This window comes from Syngnathus acus, chromosome 2, assembly GCF_901709675.1.
Source record: "Syngnathus acus chromosome 2, fSynAcu1.2, whole genome shotgun sequence".
NCBI lineage: Eukaryota > Metazoa > Chordata > Actinopteri > Syngnathiformes > Syngnathidae > Syngnathus > Syngnathus acus.
In genome coordinates this window covers 14088197-14114147 of record NC_051088.1, presented here as the reverse complement: position 1 = coordinate 14114147, position 25951 = coordinate 14088197, and the positions used below count along the sequence as shown (strand labels likewise).

Below are 25951 nucleotides of genomic sequence, written 5' to 3'. Positions count from 1 at the left end.
CGATTCCACCTCCGGCCCTCCCTGTGTGGAGTTTGCATGTTCTCCCCGTGCCCGCGTGGGTTTTCACCGAGCACTCCGGTTTCCTCCCACATCCCAAAAACATGCTTGGTAGGCCGATTGAAGACTCCAAATTGTCCCTAGGTGTGAGTGCGAGTGCAAATGGTTGTTTGTCTCTGTGTGCCCTGCGATTGGCTGGCAACCGGTTCAGGGTGTCCCCCGCCTACTGCCCGATGACCGCTGGGATAGGCTCCAGCACACCCGCGACCCCCGTGGGGGACTAAGCGGTTCAGAAAATGGATGGATGGATGGATGTTTCTGGGAGGGGTCAACCCTTATTTGCAGTATATCCCCACTTCGTCAAGAATTTTGGGAGTCAAAAAATGCATTTGAATGGGCATCATCTATTTGTGGATTTGCGGGCCAGCTCACTCATTGCCCCATGAATGGCGGACTTTCAATATAATGTTTTGCATTAGTAGTATTGATAGCCACATAAAGTGCCTTATAGTCTGTCTGCCTCTTAAGCTTTGATGGGCATATACCTCCATTAGCATCTGCTACTTTGATTGCAAAACATGCACACTATTGCACACACTCTCTCCTGAAACTGTCAGTTAAGCACTCAGGGATTCCTATTTAACTCTTATGAAGAAAATACTTATCGTACCTTATATTGATGAACGTCTTTTACTGTCTGTTTTCACTAGTTGTTCCTTTTGGCTGTTTTCCGACCACAGGAATTTTGGCAACATGCAAAGGTTTGTATTTTTAAGATACCACATTGAGGGAGTTGGCAGTGTATAAATTAAGTTGACGAAAAGCAGGACGGTGTTAATTAAAAAGAAAGAAAAAAACGTATGTTGTTTTGTGTGCATTGCTTGGAAACTCCCTTTTGTAACACAATTGCACTTATTGTGATACAAATGTCAGATGTAGAGCTTGTGTTTTCACAGTAGGTTTGGAATGTCACCTTAAGATTTGTAGATTAGCGCTGATTTTTAGTTAGAAAAGATTGAATTCAATTAATTAACTAATTGTGTGTGCACTCGGAATCATTCGTTTTGTGTGATTACGTGATCTCTTTGTATCATGTCAAGTCATAAATTTGAGGCACCAGTCGCTGGCTTGTCTTCACCGCTGGTATCTAATGCGTGGGTGCGAGAACTGGTGCAACCTGTTTCTCTGTAGTTAACATTCGCGTGTCTGCGTGTCTGTCTGAATAACATGCCTGATGAGATATTAACTCAAGTGTTGAGAGAAGAATTTGGAGGGAAGAGAGCCTAAGAACAGGTTGGGTTGGGTTTTTAACTTCTTGACAAAACTACACATTGGTAAGCCACTAGAAAGTAAGATACTGTAAATTTGGCCTAAACCTTCCAATTATTTATTTGTTTGTTCATAAATAGATGGATAGATGGATAGATGGATGGATGGATGGATGGATGGATGGATGGATGGATGGATGGATGGATGGATGGATGGATAGATGGATAGAAATACGTGTTCCTGGCCGCTAGAGGGCGGTCCTGATTAAGAAATTAGGTCGTGTCACTGGTGGACTGACAAGTTTGTTCAGCCATATCTGAACTACACAGTTTTCTACTTACCTATTGTATGCTAATTAACACAACTATTGATTGAAATAGCAATCAAACATCCTCGTTTTCAGTGCTTTATTCATTAAAAATAAAAGAACAAACAAAAAAAAAACCCGGTAGATTTCATTTGTTTAACATGACCTCGAACATCAGCATAAACTTCGTTGTCATGATAGGTGTGTTGTAATATTTCCAATGACCTTACATTTACATGCACATCGTGAAAGAACTTTAGGATAATGTTAACAAATTAGCCCCCTCAACAGTGAAAGTAATTGTCTGGAACTTTACTGCTGAGGATTAAACTCCCAGCGAACAATGCAAAAATCAATATTTTGAAGTCAATATCCATTTATGTGGATTTAAACTCCAAACGTGTTAGATTGTTTTTGCAATTGTATTTTATTTTGGACGACTGAGTAAACTTTTAACGCGTCTACGTTTTATATGGTTGCTGAAAGCTTTTTATTTGTCCTGGTGTCATCAGGACCTCAAGATGAGATCTGGTGTCGAGTGTTTCACTGGAAACGGGGGAGTTTTCATGACGCGCAGACAAACCATCTCACATAGCGTCTACTAAAAAGCCTCATCCTTTTCTTGACTTGCAAGGGCATCATTAGTGCTGACAAAGTGGCACAAAGCCATCGTTGAAGTTCAGTGCTGACGCAAAGCTGTAGTGTGGGAATTTTACGTAATAATAACAATAAATAGATGGCCATTACATCTGCAGCTTTGCCAAATGGCTTCAGACAATAATCAGGGAGCTAACCAAGGCCAAATAAGTCTTTTGAAATGAGCTGTGCTGCTGTTAAAACTTAGTACGCCTGAGTATTGTTTACTTTGGTTCTTGTAATTCATTATTTATTCACGGGAATCCCAAGACATTGTCGTTGATGGATTATTTTTGGGAACTTGCTTAAGAGCACAGTTAGTGTTCTTGGTGGGGGGGGGGGGGGGAAGAGATTAATTTGGTTTTGCTTTATTTTCGCCTTTTCATAAACTAAGAAAAATCCGCCATTCCTTGCCATTTTTTATTATCGAGAATAAAAGATAATGAGGCCATGATGACTTGTAGGAAATGCTTCATTTTTTGCTCTCTGCTCCACAGACATAAAGTTTATTTACGATCGCCAAATGGCTTTGTGTGAGGGGCAAACACACAGTTGACTATTATGACAGCAGGGCCTTGGTATTCAAAATGATGAAGAGACATGAAACTTGGCATTTATCGTCGCAAAGAAAATTACATTGTTTCCACTCACGCGAGAGGCAATTTAATATCCTGCAGCTTTCCAACAATAGCAGACAGCATGATTGGTTATCAGGCCGCTTTGTTCCTCACTCACTTCTAAATATACTTCCATTTATTAATTCAACTTTTTATTTATCCCCATTTAATCATTGTTGATTCTCCAAACACTGCACTGAATGATGAATGCCCTGCATTTGAATGGCGGCTGTTCCAGGGTGCACTCTGCCTCTCCCCCAAAGTCAGCTTTGACAGCCTCCAGTTCACCCGCAAGCCAACTAAAGTTAAGCTAGATAGAAAATAAATGGAAGGATGATTTTATAGGGTGGACCCAGATTTATTTGCGTTACATATTTGTCTCACTAAATGTAAATCAAAACTGAACTTTATTACCTTTATAAACTGAGCTATATTACCCTTGCTTTTATTGGATCTCGTCACATAATATTCTACCACTGGTCTTTTTTGGCTACTGTTGTCTTATCCCCTGCTAATCAGGGATCACATTTTTGTAGTTCAATATTATAAACACCACAGAAAAATAGACATGGAGTGGAAGTCAATACTTCTCGGAAAGTATTTCTGTTTGTTTGGAAGCACACAAGTAGTTTGTGTGGAAATACATTCCTTAGATAGTACAGGCATGTCAGGAAAGAATAATTTGGAATCGAAACCGGGATAAAGGTGTCTGTCCGTTTCTTATCCACTTTATTGCCTGTTTGCTGTACTCGCACGTCTGACAAAATATGACCTGAACCCCCTCAAGCGTTGGTGTGTTCACTCACACGACTGTTAAGCCTGTCTGTGCGTTGTCGACCTGCTGCAACAATGAGGAGACCTGCGAAACATGAAAGGGGATCTCACTTGAGAGTGGAGAACATCAGCGCCTGAGGGTCTATGACAAAACTGTAGTTTGAAGGTCTCAACTCGTTCTGTATGTCAGACAACTTCACACAAACTCGCTGTGGGAATATTACATGTGTCACATAAAAGCGGCAACAAAAGTAATGACTAGTGAACGAAGCTTCAAATTTGCTTCATGAACCAGTTCTCTAGATTGCACCATTTTTTTAAGGTTTAAGAAATGACAAGATAGTGTGCAATGTAGAAGAGTAAAACAAATTGCAACAACTGGTTCATGAAGCAAATTTGAAGCTTCATTTCCCCATCACTGGTAATGACTCATTGGGACATGTTAGCCCCAGATGTGGTTGAACAGTGAGGATGTTTGGGTGATTGTTCCTTGTAGAATGCGTCAATTCTCCCAATGTAGATGCACGACCTCAAGAGAGCATTTCATACCAAACATCCCAAAAAATTGACTGAAACCGTAATTTTCCTCTTGATCTAATCTGCAACTGCAGGAACAGTTTGGTTGAGGTTAGTGCTGCCAAAAGGAGGCTCAACCAGTTATTAAATCCAAAGACTTGCATACTTTTTTTCATCCTGCACTGTGACGTTCACATGTTATGTTCAGTCAAAAAAACATGGAAACAATAATTGTTTGGCGTTTGTCCAGCGCTTGGACACAATCCAGGTCATTTCAAATGGTTTGCGCCTTTACATGGATAATAATGGTATGGTTTCATTGGTGTTAATGATGTGACTGCTGACAGATGTGGAATTGTGAGGTGTATAGTGCTTTTCAATCTGCTCCCATTCAGTCAAAAGCAACAAAAATGATGGCAAAATGCTTCAGTGCAGATGGACAATGACCCTGTGAAAGCAGCCTAAGATTTTCTTTCGAAGGCAAAAAATATTGAATATTCTTTAATGGCCATTGAGTTATGCGAGCCAGTCGAGCATGTGTTTCACATACTGAAAGACCACAAAAACCACAAACAAGAGCTAACAGAGGAGGGGACCCAAGAGCATGGCACAAATGAATACAGCATTAAATCCTTGACTTACGCAAGAGAACAAAAATGTATCCAACAATACAAAAGTAATTCAAACACTAAGAAATCATGGTGAGACGAATTTGAGCTAGAATTCCAAGCTCGGGACAAACTGGCAGAAAAACACAGCAAAACTGAAGTATTGGACACCAATAAAAGGTGGAACACAACTAGTGACAGTACAGAATAGGAGTTCAAAACGTTAAGGAGGAAGTCAACCCCCAAATTTTCTTTGTAATAATATGTGCTGTGCAGCCAGACTAGTCAAAACACAATCTTCTGATTCATGTTTTGTTTTGGGAATATGAATGAAATGAGCAAAATCCGTTTTTGTCCATCTCATGGGAGATGCTGTCCACCGAAAATGACATCACAGTTGCCAGGTCACCAATCACGGCTCACCAGTTTTCTGAAGCTGGGCTGTGGTTGGGTGTGACTTGAGACCGCCCTCTGAGATTGCTAAAAACAGGTGAACTTTGTCGCTTAAACATTGTGGGAACAGCTAGGTCTCGAGATAAGTCTGAGAGCAACCCGAACCTAATTTTTGTGAGACAAAAGTAGCACGTTCGTGGAAAGTAGTGAATGGTGAACTATTTTAGAGACATTATCCCAAGTCGATGGGCTGGATAAATAGAACAAATATTCAACATATGAATTGATGTTGGAACTGAAAATGAAAGTAGGTCAGAGAAGGATGAAAGCAAGACTCCCAGTAGAAGAAAGTTGGGAGAAAGTACTCCCTTGTTGAGCTTTTGCTGTTCTTGTTTAAATGACTCTTATTCCACTGGAGTCCTTTTCAGCAATGATGCTGCAAAATGAGATTTAAGTGAGACAGGTTGTCTGTGACTCTGTAGCGCCACATTAAGTGCCAATGACTGAGGCTGCGGTCTGGAAGAATTCCTTGGGCCAGCCCACAGCCTTGACCCGTGATGCATGCAGCTCCCAAAAGCCACTCCGCTTCCCCTGTGGTGCTGGCATGGCGAGTACCAAGAGATCCTGCTGGGCCTGCGGCGGTGTTGGCATGCGGCGCCCACCGGGAGGAATGGGGTGAAAGTGGAGAAGGTTCTGAGCCTTGGCAGTGAGAAGAAAGCAAGTGTGGACCTGTGATATGTGTCTCTGCCTATGACCAGCTGGAAGAGAACATCAGGCTCGCTGCGAGGCTCCTCGCTCAGTGGAGCGCCGTAGTGGAGTGCGAGGCACTTACCCACGCTTCCCAACATGCATCCATCTTCTGTTTATCTTCCCCGAGCAGCTGTTGGAGCATTGTCTTTGTGCGATATGTCAGTCAGAATGAAAACACAGCTTGTAGCAACAGTCAGCTCGCCACATGTTTTTGGCTTGTCTTTTTTAAAGTTAGAATTCAATTTGTTTTCTCACGATGTATAATGGTTGAAGTAACTGGGCTCATCAGTAGAGTGGGGTAGGGCAACATTTTATAAACCACCTAAATCCTTCAAGTAAAGACTGAACATTTCAGACAAAGATAAAGCAATAAAAATATGCACTAAAAGAAATAAATATGTGCCGAACTTTGAATATCCAGTGGTCAACTGTAGTTTTAATAGTTTTAAATTGTAATATCACCAATCACCACTAGATGGCAGACCCGTCTTAGTAGCACTTACAACGGATCTTACACAGCCCTATACAAAAACCTGAGCAGGCTTTTTTTGCAGGTATGCAATAATATATAGAATGAACGACGTACCTTTATAATCAAACAAAAAAAAATACATTTTGAGTGCGTTGACTATTGTGGAAAAATGTGCAAAATGAGTTGTTGCACTTAAAGTTGGCTTTTAAATATTAGCGTACTTATTTTGCGCTTACGCTCATATTTTGTCCATATTTAAAGTGGCATTTTTGTCATACATCTGCTTAGGTCCAAGTTGCACTGATGGAAAAATCTTAGCCCCCCCCATCCCTGATGTTTTCTGTCATTACCATTGCATGAGTTTGACTTTTTACACTTTAACAATTTGTCAGGTTAGTTCTGTCATACTTCCCATATAGTAGTTGCTGCTGTTTTTTTTTTTTTTGTATTTTACATTTAACAAACTGAGAACCTGGGAAAGTGTGATAAAAATAAATTCTTTCTTACCTACAAAACTGAATATCAATACTAACGACACTCGAGGGTCTCTGGGCGGCCTCCTGCTGTCCAACTCCTCCATAGCCGGTGTGTATTTCATGATGTGGCTCATAAATGAAACATCACCCGGTCTTCCCCTCATGCGTCTGCCCTGTCGACGTAAAAATAACTCCTTTTGGTGCACAGCGTGATGCCCGTGTGAGGCCCACGTGTATTTAATGAAGCGTTGCCATGAAAAGTGCACAGATCCCACCGCAAGTCTCACTGCTCAGGCGGTGTGTCAGCCATATTGTGACTTTCTCAAACTCCCCCAGTGACTCTCTGAGCTCATTTGGTTGTGCAAGGACTTGCTGTGATCCAAAAATGTACACACAAGGACACGGAATATGCATCCACATCCCTGATGGGAGTGATTTTAATTACACTGAATGCTTCGGCTTTGCGCTGCACATTTGCATGTTGATTGTGTTGTGTGGGTGCAAACTGGGATTTCTTCGAAGATTGTTCTGTTGTGCTGAATATCTCATTTAACGAGAGCCCTGCTTTGCGGCAAAACATGCACACTGAGCTCATTTGAATGTTTCTTGCGCGGGGTGACATTATTTTAGTTTAATGTTGCTCCAGTTCTGATTAGACAGATGATAATGAAGAAAGATCTTCTCTCCTCCTTTTGACTGTAAATCACTATTTTTAGATTTTGTTCCCTTAACACCATGCCATGAAGACTGAATTATCTCCAGTCAGTCTTGTTTTGAAGTTGTAATTATATTTGATGAAGAAGACAAAAAGTACAGATGGAAGCAGCGATGATAATCATCCACCAAGTCAGAAATAAATGACTTTTTAATTTTGGCATTAATGTGACAAATGAAGGTAGGAGTCGTGATTTTTATTGTTTGTTTTACTGTGCAGGATGTTGCTGGAAAGCAAATGTTTTGTCACTCGTTAGCCCTACAATGTGACACTGTGGGTTGCGCTTGCGGTATTGAGAGATTTTGATTCATGGGACTCGTCAAGCCTCAGTCCTCTTGGGGGTGATGGTGAATGTGCAGCGCTGCAGTGGTCCGAAGGCCCCAAGTACTGAAAAGTAAATTTTATCTTGAATCCTCTCAACTTGCTAACTCCTCACATGTTGCTAATACCACGTGTCGTTTGGGTCCAAATGTGCGCTGTTGCTTTCTGGCAGGGCAATGTGACAGTTGAGCTTCATCTCCTCATTACACAGATAAAATGGTATTTGTCAAGGTTCTGGAAAGGTTTTGGTGATTATCTAAAGCTTTCATCACTGTTTCTGTAAACAATTACTGATTGTTCACCTGAGGAATTAATTCACCTTGATCTGGATTTTCAACTGCTGGAACTGTTTCAGCATAATAAAACAATTACAGCGGGACTTTTTGGGGTAATTAAATAATTCCCCCCATGGGCATTGTCTCAGATAATGTAGAGGTTAAGTAGGTCTCTCTCTCTCTCTCTCTCTCTCTCTCTCTCTCTCTCTCTCTCTCTCTCCATCTCTCTCCATCTCTCTCTCTCTCTCTCTCTCTCTCTCTCTCTCTCTCTCTCTCTCTCTCCAGCTCTCTCTCCATCTCTCTCTCTCTCTCCCTCTGTCTGTCCGTCTGTCTGACTGCTTTTGCTCATGTGCAATCATTAAGGGACACGCACGCAACAAAAGCCATGCAGGTAAGCAGCACCTGCATGAAGCTTGTCGATAAAAAGGAAAAGAATGCAAAGATCTTGCGCAGATGAGGAAAGGAAGAGCCCGTAGTGCATCGCAGACGCCTCTCTCCTCCCCTTTTCTTGCAAAGTCCGTCGCACGGCTCCATCTCTCTCTCTCTCTCTCTCTCTCTCTCTCTCTCTCTCTCTCTCTCTCTCTCTCTCTCTCTTAAAATGACATCGGTCTGCCTCGAAACATGATAACAGATAAGCCTCCCTGCGCTCCGCGTTGTCGGACAGTCCGCAATGACTCCAACTTGAAACTAAAATAAACGGGTTTAATACATTTATAAATCAATCAATCAATAAAGAAATACATTTATTTAAGAAAAAGGAGGGTTGCCCTGGATCCTGGTCCACGCGCGCCCACGAGGAATAACAACAGGAGAATTTCGTGGCGCGCACACGCTCCGCCGTGCTCCCGCACCTCGTCGATCTTGGCTAAAGTGCTCAACTGCAGGCAAAGTGAGCATGTATGTGCACGGTTTGATACGAGCTAGCCTTGGATTTGTTGGCTTCTGCCTGGTCGCCTTTGTCCAACAGTCCGCTTCAGGAAGTAAAAGCAGCCAAGGTAAGTTGTCACCTCCTGCACTTATGATCTAAGTGCAGCTTTTTGTTTGTTAGTGTTGTTGTTTTTGCAGCGTGTCCTTTTAAACAAATGTGTTTGCTGCATGGCTCATGACGGGCATTTAAGCGCGCTTCCCACTGAGCACTTGAAAGTATCCAAAGTGTGTTTGTCAGACACATTTCAAAGCATTTTATTCAGAAATGCAGGAAGCACGCGTGGAGTTCAAGCAGTCGACTCCCCTCTTTTGCGGTCACTTTGAGTCATCAGACAGTCGCTTCAACTCAAATGAAGTTTGCTGTCATTCCAGTGCTTGACTTTGATCTTGAGCGGTGTGAGCAGTTATGTTTCATAGGCCTGCAGGTACTTCGGCATTTGTCACAGTCCAGACAAGTATTTGACATCTGGCTGTAACGCACACACGCAGGAGCCTGTGAGTGTCAGACAGTGCAGCTACAGTGCCGAGCTGCCCCTGCCGCCTGCCCTCTTGCTCCCTTGTCCTGTGAGAAATGCTCCAGAGCACACAAGCGGCCCGGAGCTCAATCCCCTCGATTCCCGACACCTTGCGCGGAACAACGAGGCACAGTATTCCACAGCGATCCCCGGCCCCCTCGTCACTTCATGTTCCCACAATACAAAATGCCAGGCCGGGCCTGCCAGAAAGTATTTGCATGCAAAGAAAGACACATAATGGTTTGTGTGCGAGTGTTGATTGTGGGTTGGTGATGTTTCACACACACACACACACACACACACACACACACACACACACACACACACACACACACACACAAAAAGACATCTCTCGCGCTGTCGACAAGGCAAAAAAAAAAAAAGGGGGGTGGGTGACTATTTTGCACTCTGGGTGGTCTGCCCCCCTCCACTTGTGGGAAAACCCAATATTTACATTTTGCTATTAGAACTACTTTTTCCTCACTTTATTCTCCACAACATCAGACACGCTGCCTCGTAGAGAGGAATATATGTGAAATGGCGTGCACCTGTTTGTGGGTCACCAGTTAGCGGCCACCGAAAAGCCCTCGGGGCCACTTACCTACCGAGAGCATTGTGCGGCCTCTCGGCGCCTGAACTGAAAAACCCCACTTTGCTCGACATCGGTGCCAATGACGAGTCGACAAGCTGGAAGAAATGCACAATTTGTCATCTCAACACTTACTCAAGGTAGATGTGTGTGTGTGACAATCATCTTTGTCTTTTGTCATTGTCAGACTAATCGTGGCACTTCAGACATAAGTCATTACTCAGAGGGGTGGGAAGAGGTGCAGTGGAATGAGGGCGGGAGAACTTGAGGATGTGATGGAGAGGATGACAAAGAAGAGGAGAATGGCGCAGAAAGCGGAGAGATTAAGTGTGCCGAGAGGAGCGGCCGCATGGCGGCAAAGGCTGGAGGAGAGCCGCAGACGTCGCGGCAAATCACTTTCCTCGCAGGCAGGCAGGCAGGCAGGCAGTCAAGAGCGCTTCGCTAATGCGGCGGCACCAAGGCAACGGTTGGTGTGGGCCTGACATGTTGCTGTGCTTGGCTGTGTTGGTGTAACCTCTGCTCCAGGGCCTGGGGGCCTAAAGACACAGGGCCGCCCGAGTGGGGAGGAAGGCCACGTCTCGGTCCGCTCGCACTGTGGGAACCGGGCGGCCTTGGCAATATGAGACCCCGAGTGACGGGGCTGCTTACCTAGAGATGCTGCCGACCTCCCTCCACTCTGGAGAGGAGACGAGAGAGAGAGCGTGAGGGAGGGGAGCCCACCCGAGCCCACCCACCCCCGACATTCACTTTCCTTCTTCACCCAACTCTTGCTTTGTTTGCTTTGTCTTCGCTTCCTTTCCTTTGCATTTAATGAAGTAGCGCCGCTTTTCCTACTCGGCCATAGGGAAGCCCAGCGCTATACGAACACACGCACACACAAATGCACACACCACAAACCAAGCCATTCAGAGTTTTGCATATCAAAAAGGGTTGGGACTAAGCGCTTTTGACACTAAAATATACCAATATTTATTGCATTTGGAAATTGGAAAGTTTGGGAAAGTAAATGGAGAAAGTAGCAGAAGTTCATGTTTTCATTATGTTGTAAAAAAAAAAAAAATTAAAAAATGGTGAAAGGTACCAAAGTTCACAATTTGATTCGTACCATACGTATGTTGGCATCCTTTCTTGAGCTAGTGTTACATCTAAAAGGCAGAGCAATTAATTGAGAGAATGAAGAAGACATAATGCATCTTTTCTCAAAGAAGCCACGTCCACCCACCTAACAGACACCCTTATGGTCTATGAAACAGAAAATAAAAAGAAACAAAAAAAAAAGTGGGCAGCGGGGTTCACGTAAGGAAAAAAAGATTTTGGTCTTGTCCTTTCATCATCTGTGTATTTTGTGCAGTAGCCAGCGACGCTCCTGCGGAGGTGTTGGCTGAGTTGTTTGACTTTCTCCCTCAAAGGCAGCATGTGCCTTGAAAACAAGACAATGCAAAAGTCTGCCTGTCAAGTTGAGTTGCCAAATCTCAGTTGGTTCGCAAATATTAGATTAGAATTGATTTATGAATGGGATTTGTTTTCATTTTGCCCTGAGGACAAGCCTTGAATCCTTTTCAGGGTCAAATTTTGTTAAGTATTGTTTTAAATTATGGCCTCCACAACTTGGCCTTATAGGGCCACCATTAGCTGTTTCCTAAAAGTTGTTCTTCTTGGAAAAAAAACAAGTTTCCTTTTGTGAAAACTATCTTGATACCTGCTGGAAAGTTCTTCTCATTTGGATTCTTTCTGGCTTCTTGGAATTGTCAGCTACACAATTATTTCCCGGCCATGCTCACCCACCCCACTCTCTAATTGCCAAATTCAACCCGTTGAGCGTCCTAACCTTTCCTAGCCTTCATTCAAAACAAAGTGTTGTCTGGTCACAAGAAGCTCACCTTAGTCTGTGTCTGCCTCTGCAGGCAGCTCTCATTCGTTCGGCCATGACGAATGGGGTCGAGGGGATCGATTCGGCGTGGCTTTAGGCACTCGGCAAACGCGGCCACAAAGCATCTGCTTGCCAAGCGGCGCGCCAAGAGCACCGTACGTGTTGTTACACAGCAGCCGACGGAGCGCCGAGATGATTATCTTGCCATTACTTGAGTGGTGAACACATTCGATTGCAATTCTGTCCAAGAGCGATGCTGGATGATTCACGGTGAAACTTTGATCAGTGGGTGTGAGGGTGTTTGGCGGCGATGAGTGATTGTAGGTTGGCTATAAATGATTGCACCTCGCAGATGCAAGTGCTCCCACTCTCGCAAATGAGCCTCCTTTATGGAGAAGGGTTTTCTTTTTTGACACCGTGGCTTTTTTTTGAATGGTGCAGTGTGAGCATTGAGCTCCATGTTTGCAGGTGACACCAAGCATTTATTGTCTGTCATTCACTTTTCTCTTAATGGTGGAATGGTTAAGCGTGACATTTTCCTCTTTGCAAGCTCGTGTTAAGATGCAGTCCTGACGTTTTATACTGTAATGGAAATTGCATATTTGATTAAATTAATCACTCGGGGTAACAATTATTTTTCTTCTTATCAGCTGCTTATTTAAATGTAAGAGCTGGGACAGCTGCATTAGCATTTTGCAATTTTGTATTCACCTTGTACAAAAATAAATAAAAAAATTTGGTCCGTCTTAATTATGGCTACTGTTTTTATTGCCATGGTGACAAGTGTCATTCGCCAACTCGTTTTGTCTGTATTGTCCTGGATATTTAAAAAAACAAACAACCTGGAGCAAAAATAGTTGGCAGATAATTGCAATGTGTTTGACAGCACGTCAATTGGCGAGGCGGCATTGTCCAGCATTAGTGCTGTCTGCCCGCCATTTCACCAACAAACCAGGGGAAAAGTGCCCCGATGCTTGAGTGAGAATATCCTTGCACAATTGAAGCACATGACACATTATGAAGTGTCGGATGTGTCATGCAATTCACATGAGTTCTTGCATTGTGAGTTACGCAATTAAAACCACTTTATCCTACTTTTTAAAATCTGAACTTTCTAAAATCTTGATTTTTTTTTGCAACATACCTACATCGTGTAATTTATTATTATCTCAGGTTTTGAACTGTTGCGATACTGGTTTGACCGTTGTGTGCAAGTCTGATGTTGCTTACCGTGGTCCAAGGAATGTTCAGGGAGTTTGTGTGAATGTCACGCATGAACAAGTTAGAGGGAACATTGATTCGGTACAAACTTTACTGCTCATTAAAACGAATAGACATTGATTATTCCCAGACAGAACGTCATAACATAGTTTTGTTGGTGTTGAGCCAGTGCAGTTGTTGGCTTCACTCCGTTAGTTTCAGCTTGAACTTGGTTAGTTAATTCGAGTAACAACACCAATATAAATGAACTGAAAAAAAACAACATACAATATAAAGACTAGCAGAAGAGTGTTTACTTATGCAAGTCAATAATTTCAAAATAGAAGACAAGGCGTCCTGTTCTTGCTTCTTAGGGGAATTTACCAAACCACTAAAATGTGATTTAAGAGTTTGCATCCTGATTAGTTTGTCCGCTGTTTCAGCTTTTGATAGTTGTTGTAAATCAAAATTGTTTCACATTGCTCAGGGGCAATGTTGTTGGGTTTTGGTGAAGAACTCGAAACAGTATTCGTGTGTTTATCCATTCCAGTGTTACAACAGAAGTGCTAACTTGCTAACCCTTGCTAGCATGTCGCCACCGGTAGATGTAAACAATGAGTTCTTGCCTGGACAAGCAATATTGTGATTTTACTGTACCAAAAATGTGCATTACTGTTTGTAATTTGCATACAGATGTTTTTATTCATATAGAGACAAGTATGCTTGGTACTTCCCAGGGCAATTCTGATTGAAAATTTACACCTAAAAGTCCACGAAAGAGACAGCTTGTTAGCTCAAAAGGACGTGCGTTCCAAAATTTGGGGACAATAGACTGCAAGGCTCTATCATGTTTAGCTTTTGTGTCAGGGACACTAAGTAAAAGGCAGTTAGTAGACCACAGTGACCTAACAGGATGATCAAATGACACCAAATCCACAAAGTATGGAGGATCCTGTCTATTGAGGTCTGTGGGAGTGAACTTTTTGTTCTGCATCCGAAAATGAAGAGGGAGCCAGCCCGTGCGAGGACGACAGTGACTGGCGTCAGTGAGGGAGGGAGCGCAGAAAGCATTCAAACGAGCTTGTTTGTTTGTGGAGCTTTAATCTGAACAAGATGTTCCAAATGAGGCCTGGGATGCGTCTCTGCAGTGCGGCATTGCGGTTGAAATGACAGAAGTCACTCCCCTTGCTTCCATCTTCTCACCCCGTCAGTGGCCTTTGTCCTGCACGCAGACGCGACGGCGTGCTGACAGCATCGCCGTCGGGGGAGGATGGAGGTGGTGGCTGAAGGCTCTCTGTCTCCTCAAGTCTGAAACTCACCTCCAAAACACCCCATCTCCCCTCCGACCCCACCAGCGCTTACTGAGGAATCACTCTGCCGCTCTTCAGCCAGCTGCAGCAGATCATTAATCCTCAACCCCCCCCCCCAAATCCTCCCGCCTCCCTCCACCGCAAAGCCCACATTTGTTTTTTCTGTTACTAACTGATGGGACATGTTGAGGATCTCTCAGTAATATGAGTGGGACTGTCATCTTCGTAGGCCCTCTTCATACTCCTGTCACGTGCGGGCTGAATAACATAGCCGTGTCGCTCTTTGCACGATGAATCGGGGACGGCTGGGGGGGGGGTGTCAAAGAGGGACGTCATTAGGCCAGTCTTGTAGTGGTCAGTGATGTTTGAGGGGGTTGGGGTCACAGAGAGCCTTGTTTACAGACTGCGTGTGTTTACATTCCTGACGGCGAGCGCCAACTTTACTGTTGGAAGTGAAAGGAAATGCTTTTATTCTGCTGAGTAATGGAAAATCCAAGCCAATACATCAAGGAGTCCACATGAAAAAGAAAGAGCAAAGTTATTTATTTGGTGGGTTCTCACCAGTGCATTCAAGGCACGGCGGGGTGGGAGGAGTGAGAGGGGTCATTAGAAATGAATTTGAGGTCCTCAATGGACATAGGCATGGGAAAAAAGCTGAGCCACCTTCTGTATATTGAGCTCTTCTGTACATCTTGCAGTGTCTTGTTCTTTGTCCATCTTGCTGCTCATTTTTTTTTGACTGGCCACAATATAGGCAAGATATGCTTCTGAGATTACACACCAATACATTTTACAATTTAAACTCATTCACTGCCAGCACAGTTCAAATATCAAAATCAAACATAAATGTGACAGTTGACACAAACATAAAAGTCAAACACCATAAGTCACATTTGGGGGGATTTAATATTTTTTTCAAAAATCTATACTTTTGGTCAGTCCTGACGTGTAGGTGTTATTTAAAAAAAAATATTGATCAATCAAAAGTGTTAAACATGGCTTGTTTTTTTCATCATCCAATGCTAATGCTATTTTTCGGGGCCTCTTGACAAGTAATGATTTTGGAGATAAGAGGATTCCGTCCAACACCAGCAATATATGACATATTGGGAGAAGATGGGATGTGGCAAATGGCTGATTGAGCACCAACGCCCTTTTCATTCATCATTTTCATTCAATATTCACTGTGACCGGGAACATTTTGCTTCAACTTTCATTAATGAATGATTCAATTCATATGGTGTAATAAAACAGCAATGAAATGATTAATCATTTAGTTGTTGAGCAACTATTAAGAAACTTAGATAATATCTCTCATTAGCAAAGCTAACAAAAAATAAACGAGCTTTCACACATTTGATGTGACATAATTTAATAACACTGACAGTTTTCTAATATTAATTCCAACAGTTCAGTTAGTTCATCTTATTTTTTTCTTACAAGTAAAAGGATTAAAAGCAATATTTCTCCAGTTCTCCAATGTTCCCTTATTGAAAGTGACTGCCGCTCTTTGACAAACACCATTAAGCACTTAATACGGCGCTGTAAACAGATGTTTGTTAATTGTTCCGTCTCGCAAGTTCTAAACGAGGGGCCCATTCAGTCATTTCCAGGCCGCCGAACCTTTCATTTCAAAAGTCCGCTTCACAACTCACACAGAGACGCATTCACTTTACGTATAACTGGCTTGGACAGGAACAAACTAAAAATATCACACTTTTGCTGTAATTGCTATGTTGCCATCTTTCTAGTTGGTACCGTAGCTGGCTAAAGTGACCGCCAGTGAATGTAATGACTGTGTGCAGGCAGGGAGAGTGTCATGTCAGTTAACTCCTGTTGTATAAATATAAGGTGTATAGCTGGACTAACTACCACTCTGCACTGCAGCCATATAAAATAAACTGCATGGGCCAAGGATTTGTTAAGGAGCACACGTGCCATGGAGGGTGAACACTCCTTTGCATGTTACAAATGAATTTTGCACCACTCCAGCTGCAAACTGCTTGTATTCAATAATTCAGTTCATACATCTTCTAAAAAATGTTTTTGTGTTGTGCCATTTTTATTTTTCTTAATATTAGCTTAATTGTTAAAATAAATGTTTTCCATATGGAGCTGGTCTGAGGTCTGTTAGGACCGCATGCCAAAATGAAAGGCACAAGGAATAAAATAGGCACAAGGACCAGATTCTCGGTAGAGGTTTAAAATTGCAGAGATGCAGCGAGTTCATTCATTGTAATGTAACCTTCAAAGGGTTTTAATGAACAGTTCCTTTGCATTTTCCAACATCTTCCGGAGTCCTTGGAACTTTCTTCAGAAATTCAAAAACCCCTATTATGAAATCAAACAGTAAGACGTCACTGAAGACCTTCCAAAAAATAAATAAAATGGAATCGTCACCATATTAAACCTCTAAAATATGCATTGATGTAAAAAGAATTGATTCATTGATAAACTTTTCAATAATGAGGAAAAAGTTACAGATCTAAAAATAAAAATATCTTTTGATAGTAAAAATAGTTTGAGTGAATTGTTCCAGCCTTAGCTTTTTTTTTTTTTATGACACATTGTATGTCTTCATTTGACATTACTCACTAGTTTCGTATCAGCAAATATCAGACAACTTTGCCTAGAGGCTAATCTTAGTATAATATCTAAGGAGAATAGTGTCTGTCATTGCCATGGCAACCACGGATAACCTCCTTTAGTTGTCTAAGATTGGTGGACCAGTCAAGACACATCAAGAAAGGCAAGTGCATTTATTAGTTTGACTTTTGAACGTGTCTCTTATGTACTAGCTATCTATTTACTGCATTGTGGAGCAGAACCAAATTGTCAGCCTGGCCTTTTATTGAATCAAAAGTGAGTCTATTGAACGATTGGCAGCAGTTGTATCTGGAGCAGCGCCAGAAGGTCACAAAACATCAAACAGCGTACAGTCTTTCAGAGTTACCAGTGTTTGGTTGCAAACGGACCTGCAGGCAATTACCACAGGCGCCACACTGCGGGTTGTCCACACTGACCCCCCCCCCCCCCCGGCGAAATAAATCTCTCTGAAACGCCATCAACACGTTCTAACGCCAGTGTGTCTGAAAGTGGTGAAATGCTTCTGTTCAGGCTTGACATCACCAGCCCGGTCATGAGACGGCTAAACATGCTGACCTGGCGTGAACACCGCTCGTGAGAGCAACCGGATAACCGGTTGGAAATGTGCCAGGTCAGAGCACAAAGATCAACTATGAACCCAACTATGCAACTCTAAAAGTGAACTGGCATGTTCTTCTTTATTTTTTCTTCATGGTTGGTGGACATAAGCAGGGAGGGCTGGGAGGTGTTTGATCACCGTTTTCTTGAACGCAAAAGGATCAGTCAGCGGTGGTGATTCCTAAACATTTAGAGTGTGTGAAGGATGAGTGTAAATATTCCGAATGGAAGCAGTTGATATTTTTATTCACAAGGCTGGCCGGACAACCAACAGTGTGGCCCTTCATTAGCTCAAGGCAATCGAGACCGGAGTGGGGTGGAGCGGATGCTAAATTTTGTGTCCGTGTCGATGTCTGCATTTAATCAAACCATTTCGCAGCTCCGTTTGTCTTCGCAGCTTAAAAATCAACCCCCTTTTTTTTCCCCCCAAAAAAATACACAGCTTGGCCTGATTCAAGTCCTCTTCCTTACTTTGTGCCTGCTTCCTGTGCATCTGATTTATCTTGTTGGGTATTTGGCGAGCAATATTGTTGATACGTGATTAGTGCTGAAGCCACTCAGAAAAAAGTTTGGGGTTCAAATCTGTTTCATCTTTGACCTTTCCGTGTGGGCTTTGCTCAGCCCGTTTCACTGTAAATTTTCCGAAAGGATGACTGTTTCCGGTGAATGGTCCAGGTTGTACCCCACTTCTCACCCAAAGTCAGCTAGCATGCGTATCTGGCCTTGACCCTGATGCACTGTGCAGGTGTATCACAGTTCTTGCGTAATTATGTGCAGCAAAGCAAACCCGAGAACACCTTGTTTGCAGTTGACCTCCACCCTTACTCCCTAGCTACAAGAAGCTCATGGGAGCTCAAATGTGTGTGCATCTGTCCCGTATTTCAAGTCTATCTTATGCACCAGAAGGAAAGGTGAAGGCTTTGGGGAGGAAGGGTTAGGGGTAGGTTGTGTGGTGGGTGTTGGCAGATTTGGCTGCAAAGCAAGCAGCAATGGTCTGAGCGCTCAAAGTAAACATTGCCCTATGTTTGAACTGCACACCTACGAGTCCCTACAATTCTCCCACACACTCGCGCTCTCCCATCCGCGTCCTATTTCATCTAACACCCCCCTCTACTTTGCTTCTTATCCCAGGCCTTCTAATAAATCAGAGAGGAAAAGCAAATCTGACAAGGTCTCACCTCCGTAGCGAGCAGCTTATAGCAGGAGTTGAATGTGGTCATAACCAGGATTGGGCGGGTTCATTCAAAAATGTTCTGGAATTCAAAATGTTTCAGAAGATACACTTGGATCAGATCCAGGAGAACAAGCAGTTATATAGTTCATAAACCCCAATGAAAAAACTTTGACGATTATCCAAACATTCTTTTGTGAGTTCCACTTTGTTGAGTCGGGAATATTCAGTGTCGCGAGCAGGATTGGCCCGAGCCAATGTAGTGCCCCAGGCAACATTTTATAAGGCGTCCCGCTTCATCGACAATTTATCTAGGCTTACAAAACAAGTCACATTTTTTATTTTAACATTGTCTTGGATTCGTAAGATTTTTTTAAATTGTTCAGAACCTTTTTATTTTCATATAACATTTAAGTGCAGATCACCGATAATTCTGTTAAATTTGTTTGTCACAGCTCGTTCCTTCAAACTAAAACTAATTAGTTTGAAATGTGCTAAAACAAGGAGAGCTTTGGTGTCCTCATGGAAAATATGTTCTCTGGTGGAGACTATTTCAACTAAATGTCATTGGGTTTTCCCCCTACAGCCCTTTCTTCTTTGGTATTTTGTGTGTGTTTTGACTTTGTTTATTCGCCCTTGTCCCAACGCATTGGCTTCATCCTCCGCTGGCCTAACTTGTTCCCAACAAGTACGATTCCTCAACACAAAAGAATGAAAGAAACTCACTGGGAAAACCCAATCTTTTAATCTTGGGCATGAGTCAATTACCAGAGCGGCATTACTGAGCAAGCGGCATTTGGGTTTCAGACTGCACCGAAGGATGTATTGAGTCTGACATGTTTATTTCCTTGCCAAAGCAATTTGGAGCATATGCAACTTTTGTTGTCCATTGGAATGTTTTTATTCATGGGTACATACTTGCAAACAATAACGTGTCAGACCATGATCCAAGTCCGTGCGACTGGCATTACTGTGTTTATTTCCGTTTGTGTAGCTAACACCAAAGGCAACGGGGAAGTCGTGTATTTGCTTGGCTTCCCAGCCTGCTCATTTTGGTAAGTTTCGTGTCACTGCAAAAAAAAAAAAAAAAATTAATGTTTTGGCTGGTGGTTGGCATTTCCTTTGGTGACAGATTTGAAGAAATATGCAGCGGTACGACAAATTTCCCATTTGTCATTGATTAGAAGGGGATTTTTTTCCCCCCTATAATTTCTACATAGTTCCATTTTCCACCGGTTTTAGGTGGTTTCACTGAATGAAGTCGTTTTTTTTTTTTCTTCTACATAACGCCCAAAATATTTCAGTAGTCTGTTACATGGCATAGATTGTTGGAGGATTGTCACAACCACATTAAATCAAATGTAATCTCTTCTTTAAATGTTTAAATACAAGTCAAAGGGCTGCTTAACAGAAAACTTGGGAAATTAAATGTATTGATCCAATGGGAACATTATAAGCAGGATACCTGAACGCCGGCAGTGATGCCTGCTGAGAAATATGGACAGCCATTAATTTGATTAAAAAAGTGGAGATGTTTTTGACCTCCAAAATGCTTGACAGTGTTAGAAGATGATGAAGATGAGGAGTCAGTGTGAAACAGGTGGAAAAGTGAAAGCTCATTTACCATTGTCCAGTGATTTAGCTAAAGTGACATTTTCATACGAGATGACTTAGTCACTCGCCATCCCCGGCGTAGACCAAGGCTACAACACCGGAGATGTTGAAATCTTCACACATACTATAAATCAATACTGCAACTGGGGGAGCTTCTGCAATTCTAAATGGCCAGAAGGAAACTTGGCAGGAATGGAGCCACGACCACCCCGACTGCATACCGAATTCCATTTTCGCACAGTACTCCAAAATGTTTTTAGACAATAAAGTACTGATGACACGAATGCTTCGCTTACTTGAACACCGTACATCGTTACAGTCAATCATTTAATCTGCGGAATAATGAAGGTGATTAATCCCGAATAAAATAAATCTTCTGGTCTGCAGTCAGCTGTAACAGGGCGTTTGAAGACATTGTTCTGCCTTTAAATTCTAACCTTGGAGCTCAATGTTCTTGCTGAAATAAAACCGAGTTTATGAAACTTTCATGGCACAAACTTAGATGTTCTTCCCATTGCAGTTGCAAACCAAATGGGTCATGGAGCTGCTCCAGTTTAGGATTACAATCATGCAAGCATTGTTACAGCGCTCATCTCCATAGCGGCCCTCGTGTCCTCCAGGAATAGGCAACGTGCTAAGCGTGAGGGTTTATGTTGCAGGTCATTTCCCAGTGGGATCAGCTGACTCCTGCAGAGGACTTGTGATAAGAGTGGATATTGGAAGCTATGTAAACCTCATTAAACTGCCCTTCCCCTCTGTGCCGAGGGGTAATCCTCAACACCTGGGCTAGTTAGCTAGGATTTGGCTGGATTAGGGTTTCCGTAAAGGCTGACCAGACCGTGCGTTTGTTTGAATCCATTTCTTTGCTTATCTTTTCACATTCTCACCCGAATTATTCCGACGAGAGTAATTAACATTTAAAACGGAATACTTCAATTGAACTCACTGAGAAATGTCAAAGGTTTGTTTTATATTTAATTTGGGTCAGACGGTGTTTACGTGTAAATCCACACGTGTTAAAAAAATAAAAACATATAAGACCACCGTTACTGGTTTAGGCGGCTAATTGATTTATCAGATCGTTAAAGGCCAACTTCTGTTTGTTTTTTAGTGAATATATTATTTTTTGATTGTGGGTTTTGGCGTTTTATGGTCTTTGGTCCAGTCTTCAGAAATCTAAACAAAACACCTAAAGTGAATGGGCATGACCATGCATGCTAAATGCTCACACACGTACTTGCTAATTGATATCCTATTGAACTGTGAATGGTATGTAAACTCATGAATTTTTAGTACCACATCCCATTGACAGCATTTGCACTAGCATTAGCATTTCACATTAGCAGCAGTTGACATCAAATGGTCTCAATGACGTTTGTTGTTTTTTGTTTCTGTTTATGCTGAATTAAAACATGTTTTGTTATAGTCCCAGAAAAAGTCAGTTGCTACATTTTCAATGGGTTTGAATGTGATTGGCAGAAAAGTGTTAAAAGAAAAATATCACAAATAACAAAAGTGTTCTCTCCTCTTTCTGTGCTATACAACCTTTTGAAAGAAAAGCGCGTCAGTTCCATCAATATATGCAGATTGAGCCCGTCTTCGCTTCGCTTTGCGTTTTACAAGTCAAAGTCAATTGAGGTTTACATGGATTTTCTTTTCTGTGGTCGGATCGACTTCACAACCTCTTTCTTTCTTCCTAGATGTGGACGAGTGTGCAGAAGCACTCGACAACTGCAGCATCGACGCCATCTGCCAGAATACACTGAAATCCTACAAGTGCATCTGCAAGTCGGGCTATAAAGGAGATGGCAAACATTGTGAAGGTAAAAGATTCTGAATGAATTTTCACACCCACACACACACACACACACACGGTTAGGAGGCGCAACATTCCGTGGGTCCTTTTGGGACCATGGAGAAAAGTTACTCTCAAAGACGTCCACTTAATGTTGATTTTGCTTTATCACTTTGAAAACATTTCCACTTGAATTGATAAGAGCTTCTGCTGCACTCGGCGTTAGCCGTGAGACCGAAGAGAAGCGACCAGGGGATGAGAAAAGCCAGTTGCCAAGTATTACTTTATGACCAGACAAAATGAAGCAGTAAATTTCCTATACACATGTTGGAGAGAATTAAGACTGCGGCCGAGGCACAGCCAAGCAGTCAGGGTTATTTCCAGCAGGGGTTCTGAAGACTTTGCTCCCTCCCAAACTCAAACACTCTGGATCAGTATATTCCACCAATCTTATTTGTGTTATTACAAAGCCATAATCACAATGTTTTCTTTTTTATTACTGGTTGGGTGACGTCCATGGCTTTTTGCCTGTTGGCCCTTCAAGATTGATTTGTGAAGCTTTGCTTGTGCAATGTTCAGAGTGCATCAATCAGGGGATTAGGGTTAGCGGACCGTTTGAAAATATTGTTTTTGCAAAGCAAGTACAATGATAAGGTAGTTGGGTTCAGTTCCTTTTTCCAAGTTATATTATTGTTATGTTATTAGATACATAATAAATATTTGTTACTTGACTTCCCGGTGTCGAGAAGATACCCATTACTTTTACGATTTCTTGTCTTATTGAATTGTATTTAAGGTGCTAGTCACGATACACTTAAATGAAAGAAAACAAGGTCGTCTAATTTTTTTTCTCCCATGCCAGGAAATGTTGTTTCGTGCCATGCTTGATCAATACACAAACTTTGAAGCCTTGGCTTAACCATCAAATGCAAGTGGTTCGATGGCTTTTCCGGGCGCATGGTCAAAGTGTACTCATGCAATCTGAGCATTGAGTGACAACTGCAGACACTCCGATAGCGGCAGATTTATGCATAAGGTGCATACACACTTGAAGGGCACGGGGGTGAAAGTGATGAAGTGTCTTTCACGGTTATTTAGGACATTAGTCATCTCATTAGCAAATGCGCCACTGAAAATTATAATCAAAATTATCATTATTGATTTCATTATGTTCACTACTTGTACGTTGTGCATCGAGGGTAAAATGCATTTGATGCATTTTTTTTTTTCAAAAGTTAATCCATCAATATGCGTATGCGTCATCTGAGGGGGTTCTAAGTTTGTTTGCAAAATATATACATGATGGCGGAGCTAGGATTTCTTTTCCTTGGGCGTGGCATGGCCAAGAATATCACCAGGGGTCAGCAAATAAATATAAAAATACAAACCTTCCAAACACATTTGGAGGGGAGTGTACTTACTCTATATAATTGTGAGCCACATCTTACTGTTGTAATTTAGTCAGCCAAATGTTTTTGCGTGTTCCTGGGTAAAAGACAAATGGGCAAGTGATGGGTGAATTTGTGCTGAGCTTGGCAAATGGCGCTGATGTGTGGGAAGAAGAGACGTGGGGAGCAAAGTGTGTTCCTTTGTCTCGGTCCCGTCCCTCCGCTGTCAAGTCTAATTAAGCCTTGAGAGCGGCAGCCTCAAAGTGAAGCTGAACGACCAGGATCATAGGGCCTAAATGGGCCAGCAAGTGCTGAGTGGATATGCACAGTGTTCGCAATCCATCGTGTCCTGGGCTTCTCAGTGGGGCCCCGCGGCCATCATCATAACCATTACGGACAGCCTCACTCTCGCTGTCAAACCAATCTGTGATCTTTCTGTAAACGTCAGCCTGCACTCCGTTTTTGTGTGACACGTTTGTTTGCTTTTTGCACTTGTGAACTTACTTTCGGCTGTTAATGGTTTTTTAGTATGCGCCATTTTTTCCTTTGTATCATTGACATCATGAATAATAATGTACAATATGAATTGTAAATAAATAAACAAAGCACTAACCACTTTGAAATGATTGTTTGGTAGTGTTGCGGTAATTGTATATATTTAGCAGCTACTCCTGCTTCCACAATGGTCCACTTATTAACTGGAACATGACAAGTTTGCACCATTAAGTACCTGCTTTAATGCCAATTCATTTGTTGTTGTTGTTTTTTTTTGCAGATGTCGACGAGTGTGCGACCGAATACAATGGTGGCTGTGTCCATGAGTGCATCAACATTCCGGGAAATTACAGGTGCACATGCTATGATGGCTTCCGCTTGGCACATGATGGGCACAATTGTCTAGGTGAGTGTGTGAGTGAGTGTGTGCGTGTGAGCGTATGAGTGAGGGTTTGTGATTGTGTGTATATCTTTGAATTCCTTCCTCCCAGTTTTTTCTGCAAGTGAATTGTCTTTCGAAGTTATGCAAGAAAACCTTGTCATATATAGATTAGAGGTATGAGTAGGTTACATACAAGTCACAAGGAAGTCTCAAATCAAAATCTTCAAGTCTAAATTTACTGTGGCAAAAATCAATCAGTACATCAAAGCTGATTTGTTTTAATGGATGCCACTGGTTTTGATGCCACGTTTAGTCCTCGTTTGGATCAATGCTGACGCTATCTGCGGTGCTTCAAATCGGAGTATTGAGAAGCATGCAAATCAGCCACTTTGTGCTCACTGTTAATATGTAGAGACATTTAAGCGGGTGTCTGACTGAGCAGCAAAGGTTAGCGAGGATTTGCGCATGGCCTGAAAGTTGATTTTTTTATTAAAAAAAAAAAGAAAAAAATGATCAGGTCACAAACAGTTGCAAGGATGTTCGCCAAACATTTGCCAACAGTTTTAATAGACTTCAACTTTTTTTTTTTGTGGCAAATAAAAAAATTCTTTGCGACAATAAAAACTGTTTGCAACCGTTGGCGACTGTTTGCAACCTTTTAGGAACCCTGATGAAATACCAACATTCGCTTCGTGCACTAACGCTCGTGGCTCAGTGAGATACGCTCTTTACTCACATTAATGCATACATTCACTGCTTTTCATGTCACATCACAAATGCTATTAAATGCCCCAGGGCTCTTATTTCAATGCTTGCATGACATATTGGAAATATCCTCATTTCACAAACCCTGCAATTATCTAGTCTAGTTTCAGGAAAGAAATTCTGCTCTTTTTAATTAGCCTGACAAAAAGAGAGTGAATTTTTGAAGGGTCTGACCCTGAGTTCAGATCTCTGAGTGTGCCACTGGGTCAAGTACTCTCCCATGGTTTAATATTTCACCAGTGCGTTGAGCACATTAGCCACACTGAAAATAGTATTTTAAAAGTCTTATCAAATAATGTCTCCTTTAGCTAAACGTAGACACCACCCCTGCTTTCGAGCTATCCACCTGACCTATATCCTTTTATCCAATGCAAGTGCACTCAAAAGCTCCTTCGTCATGCTTTTAGTTTTCTCGTCACCTTGGTGTGGAAATGTAACCAGCTCTACGATAGAGCTCACATTCAGGTAAAACCATTACCCGTTTATTCATGGAGAGTCCGCTTTTATCTGCAGACACGCAAAGTAGCACAATGACATAAACCTCATAAATCATTTAGTTAAAGTGCATTGATGCCAGCATTAATGTACCTTTTAATGAAA

General features: G+C 42.2%; 1 protein-coding gene across 5 annotated transcripts in view; it reads left to right on the top strand.

The window, feature by feature from the left end:
• The first annotated feature begins 8731 nt into the window (after positions 1 to 8731).
• scube3 (signal peptide, CUB domain, EGF-like 3) overlaps positions 8732 to 25951 on the top strand; it is a 58676-nt gene continuing 41456 nt past the window's right edge. For 3 of the 5 annotated variants that reach the window (XM_037264712.1, XM_037264727.1, XM_037264695.1), the window contains exons 1-3: positions 8733 to 9121; positions 22227 to 22349; positions 24485 to 24610. In XM_037264712.1, coding sequence (XP_037120607.1) covers positions 9022 to 9121; positions 22227 to 22349; positions 24485 to 24610 — 349 coding nt within the window. In that variant the 5' untranslated portion in view covers positions 8733 to 9021. Of the gene's footprint in view, positions 9122 to 22226; positions 22350 to 24484; positions 24611 to 25951 lie in introns of all 5 variants that reach the window. The other 2 variants (XM_037264703.1, XM_037264719.1) reach the window with 2 other exon arrangements.